At 50.1% G+C, this 17,974-nt stretch overlaps 2 protein-coding genes across 3 annotated transcripts in view; both read right to left on the minus strand.

Moving 5' to 3' along the window:
• Positions 1–7,535: 7,535 nt before the first annotated feature.
• On the minus strand, positions 7,536–14,054 carry SLC35B1 (solute carrier family 35 member B1). Its single transcript, XM_059379985.1, has 9 exons — positions 13,803–14,054; positions 13,062–13,165; positions 12,371–12,501; positions 12,066–12,096; positions 11,332–11,489; positions 10,066–10,192; positions 9,207–9,313; positions 8,901–9,054; positions 7,536–7,792 (listed from the first exon to the last, which is right to left on the minus strand). Exons 1-9 carry the CDS (start codon positions 14,015–14,017, stop codon positions 7,740–7,742), a joined length of 1,080 nt encoding a protein of 359 aa, XP_059235968.1. The 5' UTR covers positions 14,018–14,054; the 3' UTR covers positions 7,536–7,739.
• Positions 14,055–16,595: 2,541 nt separating this feature from the next.
• The window catches only part of FAM117A (family with sequence similarity 117 member A), a 44,725-nt gene continuing 43,346 nt past the window's right edge, over positions 16,596–17,974 (minus strand). For both annotated transcript variants that reach the window (XM_059379983.1, XM_059379984.1), the window contains one exon: positions 16,596–17,836. In XM_059379983.1, coding sequence (XP_059235966.1) covers positions 17,536–17,836 — 301 coding nt within the window. In that variant the 3' untranslated portion in view covers positions 16,596–17,535. The remainder of the gene's footprint in view (positions 17,837–17,974) is intronic.

A 17,974-nucleotide genomic window follows, 5' to 3' on the forward strand; every position in this document is an offset into this window, starting at 1 on the left:
AACACAGCCCAGGAGCACAGCCCCCCTCTGTGCCTCTGGCTTCTCTGGGACAGGGACCAGACTTAAAGCTTGGAGTCTGGACTGAGTCAGCACCGCCTGTGGGAGACATTGCTTCCTGGAAGTCTTGCTTCAAAGCTTCTGGCTGACCAAGTGCTGGTAGGGAACAAGAAGTGCCCTGCCTGGGAGCTAGAGGTGGCTCTGACTTTCAAGAGACCTCTCACCAGAAAGTCATGGGGCAGAAATTTCCCTGGTCCAGCTTCCAGAGTGAATCCTATGTACTTCAGCCTGCCCCGACACACTCGCCACTCTCAGATTCAGAAAATAGCATTTTCCAGAACTCACAAGAGCTTTCAGGGCCAATATGGAGGCTCTGATTCCCGAATGATCTAGTCACTTCTCCTGAAAATTAGACAAAATGTACTTTCTAAGCCTCAGATGTCTATCTTCCAAAGGTACGTTCTTATTCATCAGGGCAGTAAGAATGCATATGAGATGCTCTGTGTGGGCACAAGGCAGACTCCTCTCTTGATGAAAAAAAAAAAAAAAAAAAGGACAGCATGCCATTCGTGGAAATCAGCAGACTGCTCCAGGGGTCAAACGCCTGCTCTGTTTCTGAGGGGCTGTGACGGGGAGTCTAAGTTTCCCCCCACCCCCACCGTCCTTCTCTTTAACTCGCATGTTTTGACTCCCCAATGCCCGGCAAAGGGTCATTTTGATTATCTCGCTCTGCTCAAGCGAGCCCCCTGCAACTGCTTGCTATGCAGTGGGCGCTCTAGCGGGGAGGCGGTGGGTGGCAGCAGCTGCCAGACACCTTCCCCTGAGGATGTATCAGTTGGTACCAAAAGCCTATATAAGCTCTTTCTGATCTCTGTGCCAGCGACTACAGGTCCTGGAAGGAAGCCAGGAGTCCACCGCGAGCCCTGCCTTCTCCCTCCCATCCTCTAAGAATGGGGAGGGAGGGCTTGGGAGCCCACCAAGAAAGGAGCTGATGGCTCTTAGACACATTTTCCAGCTGTCACACCTGCTAGCATGGGAACACACTCACACACACAGGCACTCTCGGCAATAAACTGTCTCAGGCTTCCTTGGTCCATCTGTCCCATGCCCAGAGCAGAAGTAACGAGAACTTCCATCAACAACCTGTTGTTCGCCCATTTGTGTCTCTCCTACCTCCCTCCCTTAGGTCCTTCCACGAACATTGATTGATGTGTAACACCTACCGCGAGCCTGTCACTGTGTTAGGGGAGAAAGACACAAGGACTTGGTCCCCAGGGGAGGAAAAATATCCATAAATATTAATCAGGGGCAAGGCAGTAACATAGTGTTGCCATAGGGTAGGGGGTGAACCAGTGTGGCCCTGGGCCAAATCGACCCTATCGGCGTGTTTAGTTTAGGGGGCAAAGAATTTTAAAAACTGGGAGAGTTCACTTAAAAATCGGTATTTCCATTTTTTTTTTCTTTTTTTGAAATGACAGATTTGGCAACAATCGGGAAGAAGTGGTAAGCCACTGTCCCCTTTGGACAGAACAGAGTCTCAGTTAGTCAAAGCCACACCCCTCCACCTCTGCACCCCAGCCCTTCCCTATTAACTCCAACTGGCAGGCTTCATTCGTTCAGGCTTCCTGAAACAATTGTGCACAGGTGTTAGAATTCGGGACCCTTAAAATAAAAAGCAAAGCTGTCGGAGGACCAGAGGAGGCAACCATCAACTCTGCTGGAAGGGGTCAGATTGGTTAACCCCAGAACCAATTTAATTTTTTAAAGACTTTATTTACTTATTTTCTACTGAGCCACCCAGGCGCCCCACCCCAGAACCAATTTTAAGTGTCATGTTGATTTGATAACTTGCTGATTGTTCTTCCCCTCCCCACCCCCATCTATGGTGCACAAGGGAGGGGCCGTAGTTGGCCGCCTCGTGCACAGTATCTCCGCGCGACGCTGAGTGCCTGGTACCCGGCTTGTCTCGGAACATGCTGGTGCGACGTGTTGAATGAATGGAGACGCTGGAAGCACCAGGTGGGAAAGGGAATTCCAAGCAGAGGGAACTGTGGGCACAAAGGCATGGCAGTAAATAGTGTACAGGGAAACTGCAAATAGTTCGCGGTGAATGGGGATGCTGGAAGTGTGAGGTGGGTGGGATCACGGAGGGTAGAAGCAGCAGGAGTTGAAGCAGGGAAAAACAGAGTCTAGTGGGATCCCGAAGCCCTTTTCAAGCCGCGCTCTGATGGTAACCATGGACCCTTCGAAGAGATTTAAGGAGTGAAGTAACAGGAGCAGATCTTGTTTCAGAGATAAGTCTGGCAAGGTGTGAGGTGGGGAGAAGGGAGCTCGGGAGGGAAGGCAGGAGCAGCAAATAGAATTCCATTCAATGCCCCACTTTCTCTTTCCGAGGCCCCGGAAGCGCCACTGGGGATCTATTTTAAGAAAATGGTGCCCCCTGCCGACGAGGTCTAGGCTTGCACCTCCCCGGGGCCAAAAGGGGAATTCTACGTTTGGCCCTGAGCAAAAAAGTACCTGCAGGCTCTCCGCGCAGGATGGCAAGGGGTGATGTATCTGAGAGGAAAAGAAAGGCCAGCGAGAACATGTGTAATAATGACTAATGCCACAGGCTTGTCAGATAAATACGCAACACTGGCTAAACTTGAATTTCAGATACACAACACATGTAGGTATGCCTCAAATATTGCACACATAATTTGTGATTTAAGAATTTAAGTATGTCAGGGGCACCTGAGTGGCTCAGTGGGTTAAAACCTCTACCTTCAGCTCAGGTCATCATCCCAGGGTCCTGGGATGGAGCCTCACATCGGACTCTCTGCTCAGCAGGGAGCCTGCTTCCCTTCCTCTCTCTCTCTCTCTCTCTCTGCCTGCCTCTCTGCCTACTTGTGATCTCCGTCTGTCAAATAAATAAATAATCTTTCTTTAAAAAAGAATATAAGTATGTCACAAGTATTAGATGAGACATACTTATACTTAAAAAAAAAAAAAAGTGTTGTTAATCTGCAATTCACACTTAGCTGGGCATCCTGTGTTTCTATTTGCTGAATGGGATAGTCCCAGATAAAGTGTGTGGAGGGGCCCGGAAAAAAACAGAAATGACCTTGAATGGATCACTCTAGCTCTGCAACCTCACCCCCACCCCTCCTCTAAGCACAGCTGGGGATGGCGCTTTCTCACATTTTGTAGTGGTGCCCAGGTACACCACTGTATTTGGGAAATGGCTTTGGATTAAATGAGCCCCAGGATGATGGTGGATACTGTGTATGAACCCCTTTGAGAATCTGGAGAGCTGTGGACTCTTCACAGAAAAATGAACCAACCAGCTTAACATATGTATTAGCACTTATACCATTATGCACACACAGACACTTTTATTTTTTCATGCACAGACACTTTTTCTTAAAATTTCAGGGAGTTCCAAGCCTTCACACAAGAGTGACACATTCCTTCTAGGGCTGTGGTCTCGATGTGGCAGTTCTAGACCCTGAGTAGGAGGAAATGGTGTCCAGTCAGAACCTAAACGGAAACGTGGTGGTTCTGCTAGCTCTGGCCACCCACATACCAAGACACAGAAGTGGGCAGCAAGAAACATTCAGTCCCTCCCCTTCGTAAATGCCATGAACCTCTTTCCTCTTCCGCTTCTCCCAGAAAGAACAGAGAATCAGGCCTATTTGGACAGAAAACCCACCAGCCCTTGTGGACTCGTGCCTCAGCCAAGCGAAAGGCACTGGATGAAATCACTCCCTAGTCCAAGACCCTCTTTGTTCCCCTTCCCACCCTTCTTGCCATGGCAGGCATAGGCTGCTGGTTCTAAGGACTACGTGCGTCAGAAATTGCCTTTAATCAGTAGGTGAAAACCTTCCAGAGTTAATTCTGAGCTCTGAGCTGGGTGATCAAAGCCATGGCCGGAACATTTTGGGAGCAGATATTGGAGCAGGGTGTTCCAACTCTCCAAGTTTCCCTTCTACAGCAGTTACTGGAAAGTTCTCTGATCCCCACACCCTGCTCTCCTCCTAACACTATAGAGGAAGGCAGAAGAGGCCCAGGTCAGGGGGATGTTGTTTTCAGACTCTCCGAATGCTCTAAATGATGTAAAATAGTTGTGGGCTGCTTCCATCTTTGTCAGCATGTTTGTGTGACGTTCCAGGGTCAGTGGACTGCATTGTGGAGTACAGCCCCCAAAATGACCACGTTGTATTGTGTGAAAAATCATAAAGATATATCCTACAATGTATTATCATAGAAGAGTATTTTATGTTGAACATTTTCTGTAACTAAAAAATTATTTCATCTACACCATCATGATTTCCAACTATAATTTCTTTGGAAGAAGGGTCCTTATCTTAGAGCGCTTCCTAAAATTTTTGGAGTTAAATGGCTTGTTTTAAGCCATATTGGTGATAGATTTGTTTTAATGTCCTTACTTAAAAAAAAAAAAAAGTAGAAAACGAACCCCCCCCCCCCCATATTATTTGGAAATTCTACTGGACCAGGAAATCCAAACGACTAGGAACCAGTGGCTTAGCTCTCTGACCTCGGACATGTGGGAAGTGCAGACTCACTTTCGGGCCCTGCCTTCCCACAGCCATGGGACTTCTGGCTGATGTACTCCAGCGGGTTTTGGGTTCCCTATCCCAAATGTGGGGAGACTTGTCCTGGCCTAAGCTCTCCCCAGGAGGGTTGCTAGGACAAATTCTCGGGAACTAAAGAGCTCTGGGAAAGGAGTTCAATAAATATGTGAGATTGTGGCTCCTGAAGACAGCTGGTGTGTTTTCAGTGGGAAGAGTTGAATGATCCCGCAGAGACCCAGGATAATTTCTCTGCCGCGGCATCTGGAGAAAGTGACCAGCACCACCACTCATAAAATGTGCAAACTGTTCCACTGACAAGCGGGATCAGACAGCACAGGCAATAGGCCTCCTGAGGAGCTCTGCCTCTCCCCCTCTGAGGGCACAGGTCCAAGATGCTACTAGGACTCAGGGAACCTTGCGTACTAGTTCATCTCGTAAGCACATACCCAGGGACCTACCGCAGGTCAGCCAGCCTTCCCTAACCTGTTTTTCCATTTCTCTAAAGAACAGAGGGGCTTGCTTGGTCCTCTTCACAAGGGTGTCACAGGGCTGTGGAAAAACACATCATCTGTTCTTAAATGCCTTGTCTGAAAGATGGTCCACAGGGAATGTTTAATTTCTGTCCCTTTAAAAACAACATACTCTTTCTTTCTTTTAATGTTTAATTCTGTAAGAGCTTCCCCCCCCCGCCCTGTTTTCACCCCAAATCACATTGGTGGGTCACTGCCCTCACATGAGATGGACAGACCACTTTTCCATACGCCTGAGCACCAAAAACTGAGGAGACTAACCTTAAGGTTTGACCAAAATAGGCATCAGGTATAGTACACCCCAAACTAAAAATACAGTGTTTGGGGAACTGGTGCACTGGCTCCCCACCGCCCCCCGGCTTCTACACATAGCTGAGAATTAACTACAGATGAAAAGTCTTTTGATCTTGACAAACCTGAGGCATCGGGCCGCCCAGGGTTAGCGATCAACACCACTTTTGTTGGAACTTGCCTGGTATTTCACATTTATCAGCCCTTATGCCCCAACAGAGCGCTGCTGACTCTGGGCAAACCTGGCACACTGGGCTCCCGAGATCCTGTAGGTAAGCACATCACCAAGCGCAGCGACAGCTCACGCCATGTCTTCACCTGCTCCCCTTTGGGCTGAATGACAGCCTTAGGGCACAGCCACTGCTCCCACTTGACCTGACTGAAGGCAGGAGCAAGCGAAGAGGCCAGGCAGTTGAAAACCCCATTTCCCACTTGGCTCTGCTTCCACCACCTTTCATCTTCCCACACGCTGCAGCTCAAGCCTCGCCTTGCCCAGACACTTGGTTGTTAGCTCTGCAAGTGTCTGAGATGCAATGGTTTATTTACCCGTCTCTCTACCAGACTGTGAACCTCCCCAGAGGGTAAGCCCTGGTCCTACTCAGCTTTGAACTCCTAACAAGTTCACGGTGCGCAGCACACAGGAGTGATGGGTTAAGATGGGTGCTGAGAAGATAGACCAGCAGCAGGCTCTTGGCACATGGTAGGTGGGACGCACTTGCTCTAGTAGCAGGTGTAAGCCGCACTGGGCTGTGGAAGATTCTGTCTTGCTCTTTGTGCCTAGCATGAAGCATCTGTGAGACAGCTAGTTGGGAAGGGCAGAGACTGGAGGTGGAAGGGATTGGTCCGATGGTCAGGACAGCAGGCCCTTAGGTCCCTGGCACTGGCCGCACGCTCTGACCACCCATCCAAGCCGCAGAAGACAGCTTGGAAGAACTAATGATCCAGAAGGGAAGGGGCTAATTGATACAATCTTTGGGATGAAAAAAAATCCCAAAAAAACAGAGAGGGGAAAGGGGGTGGAGAAGGAAGGAAGTTCAGCCAGATGTACTTTAAACCTCTTCTCTCAAGGAGCTCAGAATGAGAGGGGGCCTTTGGGGGCAGAGCTGCAGAGACACCAGCGCCCCTAGAGAGCGACAGGAGCTCAAGTGAGGCTGGCTTGAAAGGCTGGGGAAGGGTGGCAAGGCAGCCGCTCAGGAAGGAGGCTGGGCTCCCAGCTGGAGAGCCACGGGGCTGGGGCTGCGGAACAGATGGAGAGAAAGTTGCAGCTGGTGGAAATGCACTTTCATGTGTAAAGTTTGGTCCGTGGAGGATTGTGATTTCCAGCTCTGAAGGCGGCCGTGGGCAGGTGGCTCCGCTCCATGCTCCGCCTTCTCCCCCCATTGCCACCCAGGAAACTTGATGGGGGCTCTGTGCCAGCACCCTGCCACCAAGCTTTCCACCAGCATCCCTTTCAACAGGCAGAAGTTGGCATGGGGACATGCTGGCAGGGCCACGACAGCAGAGGACTGCAACGCTTTAGCAGCCGAAAGGAACAGGGGAATAGGATTAATCCAGCCTCCCCAGGAGGAGACCAGGTGGACTGAGAACAGATTCGGGAGACAGGATGGAGGGAATCGACCTTCCCAAGCTGTTCATGATATATACATCGGCTCTCCACTCCTGGTGGAGCACAGACCACACCGGGTCTGCACTCCAGGCTTGAGCTCTGGCTGAAGAGGAGGCCGTGGGGAAATGTGAAGCACAGCAGACTCTTGAGGCTCTGGGCTCATTTCCACCCCCACCCCCAACCTCAAGGGAGGTTTCCTGAGGAAAAACTGTATCGGGAGTTCTTAAGGAAATATTTGCCCACCAGAGCTTGAACAGATAAAGTGATTTTGACATTCTCTGGCTCTAACAGCCAGCCACCTGTCCTGGCAGATTCAGACCCTCACCTGCGGGAACAGAGGCCACAAGGCCAACTGCAAATCTATTCAAGGTCTTCCCTGCAACGCTTGGGCTCCCGGGGGAGTGAGCCACCCAGCCAGGTTTCCTGCACCTGAGTGGGAGTTTGGGCACAGAGCACCAGCCTCTGCCTCTTCCTCCCCCTCCTCCCCTCGAGTTAGGCTGTGCTCCAGGTCGTCCAGAACAGAAACTGCCAACTCTGTCTTATTAAAATCCAAGTGCTTTTTACAGAATATGTGATTTTGCTTCCTTTTCTTAAAAAACAAAACAAAACAAAAAACCCCACAAAAACCAAAAGCAGACTGGAACCCAGTCCTTTATCCTTATTGTGTCCATTTGCCCAAGAGATGTCCGTATTTGAGATAATAACTTAAATACTCTCGAAGTGGAGGTAGTCTCTCTCTCCCTAGTGGGATGTCTTCTTGGCTCCTTTCCCAAACTTGGCATCAAGACCAAGACCTATGAAAAGGGAGAAGATGGGCTTAGCTTTATGACGAGAAATGAAACCTACCAATGATTTTGAGAGTAGCATGGGGGGAGGGGAATGTCAGCTTGGTTCTCCAAAATTAGGGCCTTAAATAAAACTAACTCCAAACACTGGTTTTATAGAACTCCCTCAGAGAAAAAGTAAGGCATCAAATGAAAAAAATCACCAAAATATAGATAATTACATATGTATTTATATATATATATATGTATGTATATGTATATATAAAGTTATATATATTTACATATATATAATAAAATACAATAAAACTTTAAGAAAAAAATGTCAGTACTTCTTAGCTAGTTCTCTCCTCTCATCCATAGCAACACAGATTGGTAGGGAATAAGTACAACAATTTTATCTGCTCAGTGTCTGAGGACACCCAAGTTGCTGGAGGAAGATCACTAAAATGAAATGCTCATTAGGAAGGGTGGATTATGGAAAAAAAAAAAAGGAAGGGTGGATTAGGAGCAATGCTTGCTTTTTTTTTTTTTTTTTTTTTTTTGCTTCCTCTCCTTTTTAAAAACATCTTCTCTAAAATAACTAAATCAGGGATGCCTGGGTGGCTCAGTGGGTTAAAGCCTCTGCCTTCAACTCAGGTCATGATTCCAGAGTCCTGGGATCAAGCCCCGAATGGGCTCTCTGCTTGGCAGGGAGCCTGCTTCCTCCTCTCTCTCTCTGCCTGCCTCTCTGCCTACTTGTGATCTCTCTCTATCAAATAAATAAATAAAATATTTTAAAATAATAATAATAAATAAAATAAAATGAAAGAAATCAATTTCATAAATACATAATTCAGGAAAAAAAATATCTAAAGTTCTGTCGCAGGGCACCTGGGTGGCTCAGTCAGTTAAGCATCCGACTCTTGATTTTGATTCAGGTCATGATCTCAGGGACCTGAGATTGAACCCCAAGTTGGGCTCCGTACTGAGCGAGGAGGCTCCTTGGGATTCTCTCTCCCTCTGTTCCTCCCTCTCGCTCCCCACCCCAAAAAAACTTAATTAAAACAAAAAAGGAAAAAGCAAGCTCTGTGACTGCTGTTCCATGTGCCCAGAGATGTGAGCTCCGCAGGGAACTTACCCAAGAACACGAGTATGGTGCCCACCCACTGCAGGGGGCTGATAGGGTTGGCAAAGAGGATCACAGAGGCCAAGATAGTGAAGAACTTTCGAGTTGTGGTGATGATGGAGCAGGTCAGAGGGCCAAAATACACAACTGTCATGAAGATGAAGCTCTAGAAAGACCGAGAAAATGGGGTCAGGCCAGCTCTTGGGGCTCTGCCCCAAGGTTAAAATCTGTGGCAGTACATCAGAGCTAGTCTTGCCGCCATCTTCCCGGGTCGGTCTTTCTCAGGGAAGCCAGGCTACCCAGTCTTGAGGTACTCACCTGACCTAGAGCACTGGTCAGGCCAAAGAGCAGGATGTTATAGATGATGGTAGGGTATCTTTCGGCAAAGCTCAAGAACTCCCAGAGCTCCCCAGTGAACAGGATTCCTGGGGAGAAATGGTAAAGGATGAACGGAGCATGGAGCCTGTGTTGACACCCGTGTCTGTACAGCCTGGGAAAGGACCCCACAGAATGAGGTATGGACAAATGCAGGGACTGAGTTCATACTAGGTATCCTGCTCCTAGTTTCCCGACGAGAGAAACTAACTGAAGACTCTTCCCAGAAACGCTTGTGAGTCGATTAGCTACTTCTGCCAAAATCACTGGAAGCAGAGATCCTCAGGCATTGGGAAGACACTGACCCACGCAACCCCAGCTCAAGGCAGCCCCAAGTGCTGGCCACTTCTAGCCATCAGCAGCCTCCTCCATTAACCCCACTGTGCTGTACAAAAATACTTCCTACACGTGCCCAGATTTGAAAAGAGGTTAGGAAGCACTGATTTTAAAGCACATGCATTCGTATTCAAAGTACAGTCCGTATACGCCAAGTACCGGTATCTCAACTCTCACGGAAGGCGAGTTCCTGAAGCACCCCTGTGACCTGCTACCACATGTCCTCCCAGGGAAAATGTCACAGGTCTGCCTATGACCGTGCCAGTCAGGAGTAGGAAGCAGAGCCTGCCGGGAACTGTTCTCCAGGAAGGTTTTTCCAGGGGCTTGGATAGAAGGGTATCTTAGGGCCAAGACAGTCCTTTAGCCTGGGCAAAGTTTGCAACCGGCATCTGAGCTAGGGATCTGCTGGAGGGTGACAGTCTGCCCTCTGGTGATGTGTGGAAAGAACAGCAGAGCTGCTCCTTACCGGCTCCCAGCAGCAATGTCGACCAAAGGTTGATATTCAGCATCATGTGGTTGGAGCCTGTTTGGTAATGAGCTCGCATGTGGTCCTGGGAAACGCCCGTCAGTCCATCCAGGGTCAGAGATAATAACTGGAAAAGAGAGGGTGCACCCTGCAGTGAGAAGGCCACCGGGGCCCCTCCCCAACCCAGGACACAGGACTCTCACTATTCTGAGACTCCTCACAAAGCTGCTGTCTTAAGACAGAGTCCTCAGAACAAACTGCTACCATTCAGTCAGGAGAGACCGTGCTGGCTGCCCACTGCCCCACCCAGGCACTAGAACTATCTGAGCCACAGAGTAAATATATCAGAGTGGGATGGGAGGCAGTGCCATGAAGCTTGGAACATGTGCTGAGCCACGTATTTTTCCCGGGAGAGTAGAGAACAGACACCTGGTACCGGCCTGGTAGCCTCCTGGCCTGGAGGAGTGCTCTGGACTAGATTCTCTGCATCTACTGCCCAGGATTAGAAGCCTGGGCAAAGTGAGCCAGTACTTCTGCCACTTCACAGCTGTGTGACTATGGCAAGTGACTTAACTTCTGTCTGTGTCTTCATACGGAAAATGGAACTAATACTACATATACTATAAGGTTACTGTTGTAAAAATTAACCAACTAGGGGTGCCTTGGGTGGCTCAGTCGTTAAGCGTCTGCCTTTGGCTCAGGTCATGATCCTGGGGTCCTGGGATCGAGCCCTGCATAGGGCTCCTTGTTCTGCGGGAAGCCTGCTTCTCCCCCTCCCACTTACCCCTGCTTGTGCTCCCTCTCCCACTGTGTCTCTCTCTGCCAAATAAATAAATAAAATCTTTTAAAATAAAAAAATTAACTAATAGGTAAACCACTGGGAACAATGCCCAATACACAGCAAGCAAGAGCCACTCCAGTGTTATTTTTAAACTCTGGCTTCCAGGTTTCTCAGAAAGCCACAGTGAGAAACATGCCATTCCTTCCCTATTTGCTCTCAGGTCTCTCTGGCCTCACACCAGCACTTAAATGCAGGCCTCAGAGTTACCCCTCAGGAGAGCTGAGATGTTGTTCAAGATTTCAGTCTCCCCGCTGTGGCCTTAGCAGAGCCGGGGGCCATGCAGCAAGAGACAAAGACCCGAAATGGGGGGCAAGGAGCATCGCAATCTCTCTCTTGACACATAACCAGCCTTTTGGATGCCCAGGTGGGATGCTCCTTGGTTGTGATTACTGGAAAAGGCTGCCTTTCCCACCAGGATCACATACCAGAAGCAGCTCTCCGTAGCCAACTGTGTGTTCTTCCATCCCAACTACTTTCTTGGGTTTGTACATGAAAAGGGCCACTCCAGCCACAATTAGCAACACACACAGGTACTTGGCCATTGGGTACTTCTTCTTCAAGAGGGTAACTCCAAGGAGCATGACTACAGGGAAGAAACAGTGGAAAATTCAAATACCCACATGCACTGATGAGCCCAACACTGTCCTCTTAGGAGAAGCCTGTGAGAAAAGAATGTCTGAGAAGGAAGGCCTACAGAAGCTATAAGGAAGGTGCAAGGCTAGCACCTGGATAGACAGGGTTGAGCAATGGGGAGAACAAAGGGCAGAAGGCAGGGAAAAGGCAGAGAACAAAGGTGAACGGTCCAAGAAGAAACAAGGGAAAGGGTGGGGACAGTGGATAAGTGAGAGGTTGAAAGAAAGAAACTGATGATCAAAATGGGACCTAAATCTAATGACAATGTAAACACACAGGACACCAAAATGACTGGCATGTGAAGCAGACTTGGTCAGCCTCTAGCTTCCAGCCCATGTATACCCAACACCACCAGAAGTGATACAGAGGACAGGATGGCAGGGGGAAGGGATGGAGGGCTGGCTTTGGAGATAGCTGTGATGGGATGACAATCGGAAGGGACACACAACTCTAGCAGACGAGCAGAGAGCCTACTAGAGGAAGAATGAGGATGGTAGATAGAGGGTGACCATCTGCTTCTGCTTACCTGGGATTGGCTTGCAGGATTTACCAAGGACCTGAAATGAAATTCAGCAAATAGTACGTGAGCCTCTGGGATGTGCCAGGCACTGTGCTAGGCACTCTGTTAAGAAAAGTCACATGGGGTCTGCACCAGAAACCACAGCCTATCATGGCCAACCCACCACCACTAGACCTCAGATCTGTGGTTCTTTGGCCTCTGAAACTCTCCCAACACAATCTCTTTCATTTAAGTCACAGACCTGAGCGAAGAATTCTTAGTTCTTTTCAAACAACTTCTGAGCCAACCCTCATCACACCCTGAGGTTTCACCTGAGTCGGATAGTTGACAAACTGCAGTGCCGAGTTGCTGGAGACCATGGCACCCAGATAGGAGACAGAACAGGCGGCATAGAGCCAGCTCCGAGTGCGATCCACCCTGGCAGTGTCAAAAAACTGGATCACTGGGAAGAGACAAAAAACGTGTAAGAGAAACCTGGTGGGCCCGGAATGGGCCACTGAGCCAAAGCTGAAGTCAAGTGAAAGGAAATACGTCAAATAAGACGAGAAGCACAAATTATTTCTGTCTTCTTAGACTGGGAAATCTCTGAAGGTTATTCAACTCTCCAATCTCACCTATACCTAACACAAGACCACATGCAGAGCAGGAATGGGGGCTCATTCAGTTCAAGGGACGAGTTAGCTCTGCTGAAGCCCCTAGGGAACAAAGAGCAGCTCAAACCATGTTTGAAGCAGACACATAAAGGAAAATCAAAGAGAAAGAAAGAAAAAAAAAAAATTAACTGTTCTCAACGGGGATCCGGCACACAGAATACCCATTCTCTGCACATTTCTGACTCAGAAGTTGGGTCTAATTTAAGGAAATAGGATTTCACCCCATTCCAAAGCCATTAGTTCTGAAGACTGAACAGAGAGACTTTGAAAGCACTAAAGAAGGTGGGAGTGTTGGAAGTTAAACCTTAAAGGTGGATAGGGATCACTAGATTACTAGAGAGGTACTCACAGATCTTGGCAAACACAGCATTGATCACACATTGAATGAAGACCAAAGTTAAGGCAAAAGTGAACGTCTCCTGCTTGGCTCCCTCCCCATACTTTCCTCTTGTTCTAAGAATGAAATTATGAGGGGGAAAAAAAAAGAATTAGTGTATTTCATTCAGTGTCATCTAGTATGTCTAGAGTTACTGAAAGCTTTAAAATGATCTTGCTTCTCTGGATGTAAGGTTCACTGGCCTCATTCACAAAAGGGGCTGATTTTATTGGATCTAGAAGCCAGACATCCCAGCCTGCTGATCCGGTAGCCTAGGGAAAGAATATCCGTAAAGGATGGAGCTAGAGGAAACGTGGAAAATTGGACAGTAAAACGAGGTACCCCAAGCAGCAGATGAGGGGATGTGGGCAACACAAGCAAGGCCGAGGGCAAAAGAACCAGCTGTCTGCAAACATCTGGAAGTAGCAAAGAGGAGCTAGTAAGCAAGGAAACCTGTGTAGGAGGTAGACTTCTCAGCCTGTAAAACCCAAGCCCTTAGAACCAATAGGGAGAAAAATAACCAGGTCCCGAGAATCCGGAGACAAAATCTGAGCAGGCTCAGCCGCAGCTGCAAAGTCGTCGGGGGGGGGGGGGGGGGGGGGGGGGGGGGGAAGAGGGAACACCCGGGTCAGGGGCCAGAGGCCCGCAAACCGGGCCACGGGGGCGGGGGGTGGGGTAGGCAAGTCTGCGCTCCCGCCCCGGGGATCTGCTCACATCTTTTCCTGCAGGATCCCATAGTAGAAATAGCAGACAAAGACACCAAGGAAGCAGAGCGGCAGGCGCAGCCGGTCGGGCAGCAGGGAGCTGCTGGCGGCCATGAGACGCCCGGACGACCCGACCGGAGACCCGCTCACAGCCGGCAGCGGCAGCGGCGGCGGCGGCGGCGACAGCTCCAGCCGGACATCGCCGACCGGCGACAGGGGCCTCATAGGAGCTGCATGCGACCGCCGCTCAGTAGGCCCCGGCAGCCACCGCCAGAGCTGCCAGCTCAGAGCCTCCGAGAAGGAAAAGCTTCGAGACCCAAAAAACGTTCCCAAGGAAAGGACACCCTCCCTGGGACCTTGCCTTCGTTCCTGATGGCCGAAAGAGCCACTGTCCCGACATTAGTGCCGAGCCCTTGGGCTCTTCCGATCAGGCAACTCCGAGGACAACTGCGAATCGGAGCGAGGCGGGATGGCCTAGGAGCTATGCGGGCGAGGAGTGACAACGTATGTGGATGTGGAGGTCACCAATTGGTTGTGCTGTGCGAAGACAGACAGGTGAGCTGGAAGGAGGCCGGCTCGGCTAATCCGAGTCTTTTCGCTTGTCGGCAGTAAGGCTTCCGCTGGGTCCTAACGCCAGGGAGTCTAGTGGAACCTCAGCGCCCCCTAGCAGCTGCCCCGCGTCGGCGCCTAACCTTCTGCAAGAAGAGCGTTCAAGGGCGGCGTTTGTTTGAGGGCCGTCCTCCTTCTAAGGGCCCTCACTAGGCTTCAAAGGGTTCACTTTGCCTGTCGCAGACAGTTTTCCCAGCCCGGAAACTTGGGATAGACAATTAGTAGCACCCTCCCTTGTCGCCTCTCGACTGTTCTGAGGATTAAATGAGCTGAGGTTTGTGAAAGTGTTCAAAAACTGTAAAGCGTGGGGCGCCTGGGTGGCTCAGTGGGTTAAGCCACTGCCTTCGGCTCAGGTCATGATCTCAGGGTCCTGGGATCGAGCCCCACATCGGGCTCTCTGCTCGGAAGCAGGGAGCCTGCTTCCTCCTCTCTCTCTCTCTGCCTGCCTCTCTGCCTACTTGTGATCTCTGTCAAATAAATAAATAAAATCTTAAAAAAAAAAAAACTGTAAAGCGTGCTATGCAAGTTTAAGACATTATTAGTCATTGCACGTTCTCAACTCTGATCCCACTTCCTCACATCCTAGAGATGGGCATGGATGCTTTACCGAAGCGGATTCCCTCCGGTTACACCTCACCAACAGTAGAACAAACCCTCATGCTGCCCTCCAGATTTTCCCGTTCGTGACCTCCTTTTGGAACCTCTCCCTCATCCAAGGGTTGGGCCTCCACCTGAGGGCCCCAAGAGCTAGGGCAAGACCCCAGGACGTTCCACTACATCCTCCAAGACCCACTTAGTCAGTGGACTCTGGGCTGCTATCTGGGTAGAGGCTCCTTCTCCCCTTCTGACAGCCCACTTCTTTGGCACAGCCTCAGGCAAAGGAAGGAAACTCCGGGCAGCACCACACCCATCACTCCGGGCCTGACTCACCAAGGCTTTGGGGGTAGGCCAAACGTCTTTCAGGGGGATGGGTAAGAAATAGAAAACAGGGTCTATCCTCAATCCCCCATCTCAGTGGGGATAGGGCCCCCACATTTGTTCTCTCGCCCAGTGGATTATTCCACGGAATCAGCCTGTGATGCCAAGGCACCATACAGTAGCTGGGGGGAGAAACCTGGGTTCCAGACTCAGCTCTGCTGCTTCCCCAGCTGGGACTTCCAACAATTCTCTTAGCCTCTGAGTCTTTCCTCATCTGAAATTAATGGGAAAATAGTAACAAGTGGGAGAGCACTGTGGTTAGAAGCATAGGCACTGGACTCAAGTGTTCTGCTTCCCCATCTCAGCGCCCCCACTTTTTATCTGCCTCTTGGGGGTAAAGTTATACAGTCTTTCTGTCCTCTCATCAGTCCAGTGGGATCTATCAATTTCTCTCATTGGGTTGCTGTGATATTTTGGTAACATTTTATGTCAAGCACTAATGCGGTATCTGATGCTTATTGAGCCGGTGAATGGTCTTCTAACATAGATTTGACTGTAGTTATTATGCCTGACCTTGGGGTAGTCCAACTTTTCACCCATACAGTGGGGATAATATGTCGTGAAAATGTCTGTAAATCATAACGCACTATCAGAATGTCGGGATGGTTATTCTGAGTTCTCCCCAGAGCCTCTGAGCTCTTACAGGTGCAGCACTATAAAGCGGAGAGGCCGCAAACCCCTCTGTGTTCTGGGTCCTCATGAGATGGAATGACTACTCCAGAAGGGCTAAAGCTTCCCTAAAACTGGGCCAAGAGATTCAACCTGATGACCATTCCCTGGTCCTGATCCCCTTGCCGGTGCAAGGAGCACCCACAATGTCAAACTTGGTCACCGTCGCTTCCTCTCTGAAACCCACTCTCCCTAGGGAGCGTTCACACACTCATCCGAGAATTAGTGACATCCCCCACTGACTCCTTCACCCCACCAACACCATGCTCTTCATTTTGGACAGCCTTTCCGTGGACCTATTGCTTAGACGTCCATCTAAAGAATCCCAGCCCTGGTGACCTGAGGACAGGGACTCTGTGCATCCATGTAATACCCACACCCGCGTAAGGCCTACATCCACGTAACGCCCACATGCATACAACACCCACATCCACATCATCCCGTGCTAAGTAAAGACAAGGATCCTTGAAGACAAGGATGCTCAATATAACACATTCAATCTCCATCCCATTCCCCTCCCCTAAAAATGTTTATCAGAACCTCAAGCTGCTGGGAATACTTATTTATTTGGTCTATTAACACAAAGATCTGCAAAAAAAAAAAAACAACTTCTAAACACAGGATAAGAAAACTTGAACATTAACATTCTTCAGTTTCGTGTAAGCTCTGCAGTACGGAAAATATACAAACTTCAAACAGCTGCAAAAATAGTGTCTTTGGGAGAAAATAGAGTTTCTACATCGATACAAGAAAAATAGGCATTTTTCTAAACCACCCCAGTCCTGGGGCAGGTGGGGGGATGTGTGGAGTCGCCACTTGCCACCGGGAGGAACGCCAGCTCTCCCTCTCTGCCACCACCCACCTGGGGCTGGGCAAGCCGGGCTGCCGCTGAGGACAATCTTAGAGTGAAAGCGAGATGAAAATGCCACTTGGGAAAAACGCTTGGTTCCCCCCTCTGCCAGCAGCTGGATTGGTCAAGTGTTTTGGCCCCTTTAGGGCTACTTTGGTCAGCTCCTCCAGTGAGAGGGAGGCAAAGGGTTGGGGGCTGAGAGGATGGGGCTGTCTCTTTAGATATCCTCTTCCACGTCTGTGGAGGAGAGGGAAGGAAATCTGTGGGGCTCCCTCTCCTTCCATCATGGTCAGCTTGCTCCATGACAAGGTCAAGGGCCCCACAGACAGTCCTTTGGACTCACACCCCAGGGTGGGGTGACACAAGACCTTCAGGTGAATTTTCCACCAAGTGAGAGAGGCGGCAGGAACACAGGTGTGACTTGTGAGCTGCCCAGCTGCTAGTGGAGAAGGCAGGTCCCCTCACATTCGGAGGGGCCAGTGTCCCTCAGGAGGACGACGCGGGGCTTTGACACAATCAATGAAAGTGCTTGAAGGCCGCGAGGGAAGGGCTCCCTCATCCCCCACCTCAGGGGAGCGAGTGAGGGGCCTGCCACCAAGGCACTGGTCTCCATGGCAAAGTGGTGGGGTTGGGGCCCTCAGACCACCAGGGAACTCTGGAAAAGCACGGGCTCTTCTGACGGCGGGGTGCGCTGCCACGGCTCGAACGGCAGCGAGGCGGCTTTGGGGGCCTCTGGATCCTTCCGAGGTGGTGGCCTGGGGCTGGCAGGGGGCAGGGGGGACCCCGGGCCTGAGGGGCAGTTACGGAAAATGAAGCCCATGCTGGGGAAGAGGGGCTTCATCAAGCTGACGGGGCAGAAGGCCGAGCCGGTCGGGTTGAAATGGACTTTGTTCTTGTCAGGACAGGAAGTCAGGAAGGCCAGGTCAGGGCCTGGGGACCTGGAGATTGGAGAGAGAAACACACACACACAGGGAGAGAAACAGCCAGTGAGAAGGGATGGGAGGTGCCATGGCGTCAGGGGAGCAGGGGAACTGGGTTTCTGTTCAATCAGGGTGCTTACTCAAAGTTACTCAAAG

This window comes from Mustela nigripes, chromosome 16 (genome assembly GCF_022355385.1).
Source record: "Mustela nigripes isolate SB6536 chromosome 16, MUSNIG.SB6536, whole genome shotgun sequence".
Classification (NCBI taxonomy): Eukaryota; Metazoa; Chordata; class Mammalia; order Carnivora; family Mustelidae; genus Mustela; species Mustela nigripes.

Coding starts and splice junctions, on each gene's coding strand:
- SLC35B1 (XM_059379985.1), bottom strand. CDS start 14,017: ATGAGGCCCCTGTCGCCGGTCGGCGATGTCCGGCTGGAGCTGTCGCCG. Junction 12,097..12,370: donor TTGTCAACTATCCGACTCAG/GTGAAACCTCAG, acceptor ATTTCATTTCAG/GTCCTTGGTAAATCCTGCAA. Junction 10,193..11,331: donor GCTACGGAGAGCTGCTTCTG/GTATGTGATCCT, acceptor TCTCTTTTCCAG/TTATTATCTCTGACCCTGGA.